Genomic DNA, 783 nt, shown 5'->3' on the forward strand with positions numbered 1-783 from the left:
ACCCACTCCTCTCCTTATTCGCTCACCCCGCCGTTTCGATCTCTCACCCACTCCATCTCTCTCTTGCCACTCTGTTCACCCACTCTCTCTCTCTCTTCTCTCTTCCACCACCCCCCCTTCTCTCACCCACCCCCTCTCTCTCTTTCACCAACTCTCTCTCGCTCACCCACTTCTCTCTTCTCCTCCTCTGCACCGACCTCCCTCTCACTCACTCTCCTCTCTCTCTCTCTCTCTCTCTCTCTCGCTCTCTTCTCTCCTCTCTCTCTCTCTCTCTCTCTCTCACTCACTCACTCTCTCTCTCTCTCTTGTCTCTCGTCTATAGGGTCAGTGTAAATGGACGAGCTGCATGGGCACGCGTGGTGTGGTGCTCAGCGACACCACGCTCTTCAACCTGTCTGAGCTGGAGCGACTCGCCCTACACAACATCGCACTCGCCAAGCTGCAGGCCATGGACCTCGGCTGCGGCATCGCCATACCGAAAGGTACGTGTGCATGAGTGAGTGAATGCGTAGTAGTTACGAACGCGCCGTCGCAGCGTTACCACGTCAGCGTCTGCGTCAGCTTCAATGTGCACATTACCGTCCCCGTCAGCGTCAGCGTCAAGGTGCGCATTACCGTCCCCGTCAGCGTCAGGGTTCCCGTTAGCGTCAAGGTGCCCGTTAGCGTCAGCGTTAACGTCCCCGTCAACGTTAACGTCCCCGTCAGCGTCAGCATCAAGGTGCCCGTTAGCGTCAACGTTAACGTCCCCGTCAGCGTCAGCATCAAGGTGCCCGTTAGCGTCAA

General features: G+C 57.5%; 1 protein-coding gene across 1 annotated transcript; it reads left to right on the forward strand.

Moving 5' to 3' along the window:
- Positions 1-346: 346 nt before the first annotated feature.
- LOC106819743 lies at positions 347-772 on the forward strand (the record flags this gene model as incomplete). The annotated part of the gene is made up of 2 exons (XM_014824336.1): positions 347-482; positions 513-772. Coding segments are annotated over exons 1-2 (396 nt in total), but the record flags the coding sequence as incomplete, so codon positions are not given.
- Positions 773-783: the final 11 nt, after the last annotated feature.

Source organism: Priapulus caudatus, unplaced genomic scaffold (assembly GCF_000485595.1).
Source record: "Priapulus caudatus unplaced genomic scaffold, Priapulus_caudatus-5.0.1 Scaffold4298, whole genome shotgun sequence".
NCBI lineage: Eukaryota > Metazoa > Priapulida > Priapulimorpha > Priapulimorphida > Priapulidae > Priapulus > Priapulus caudatus.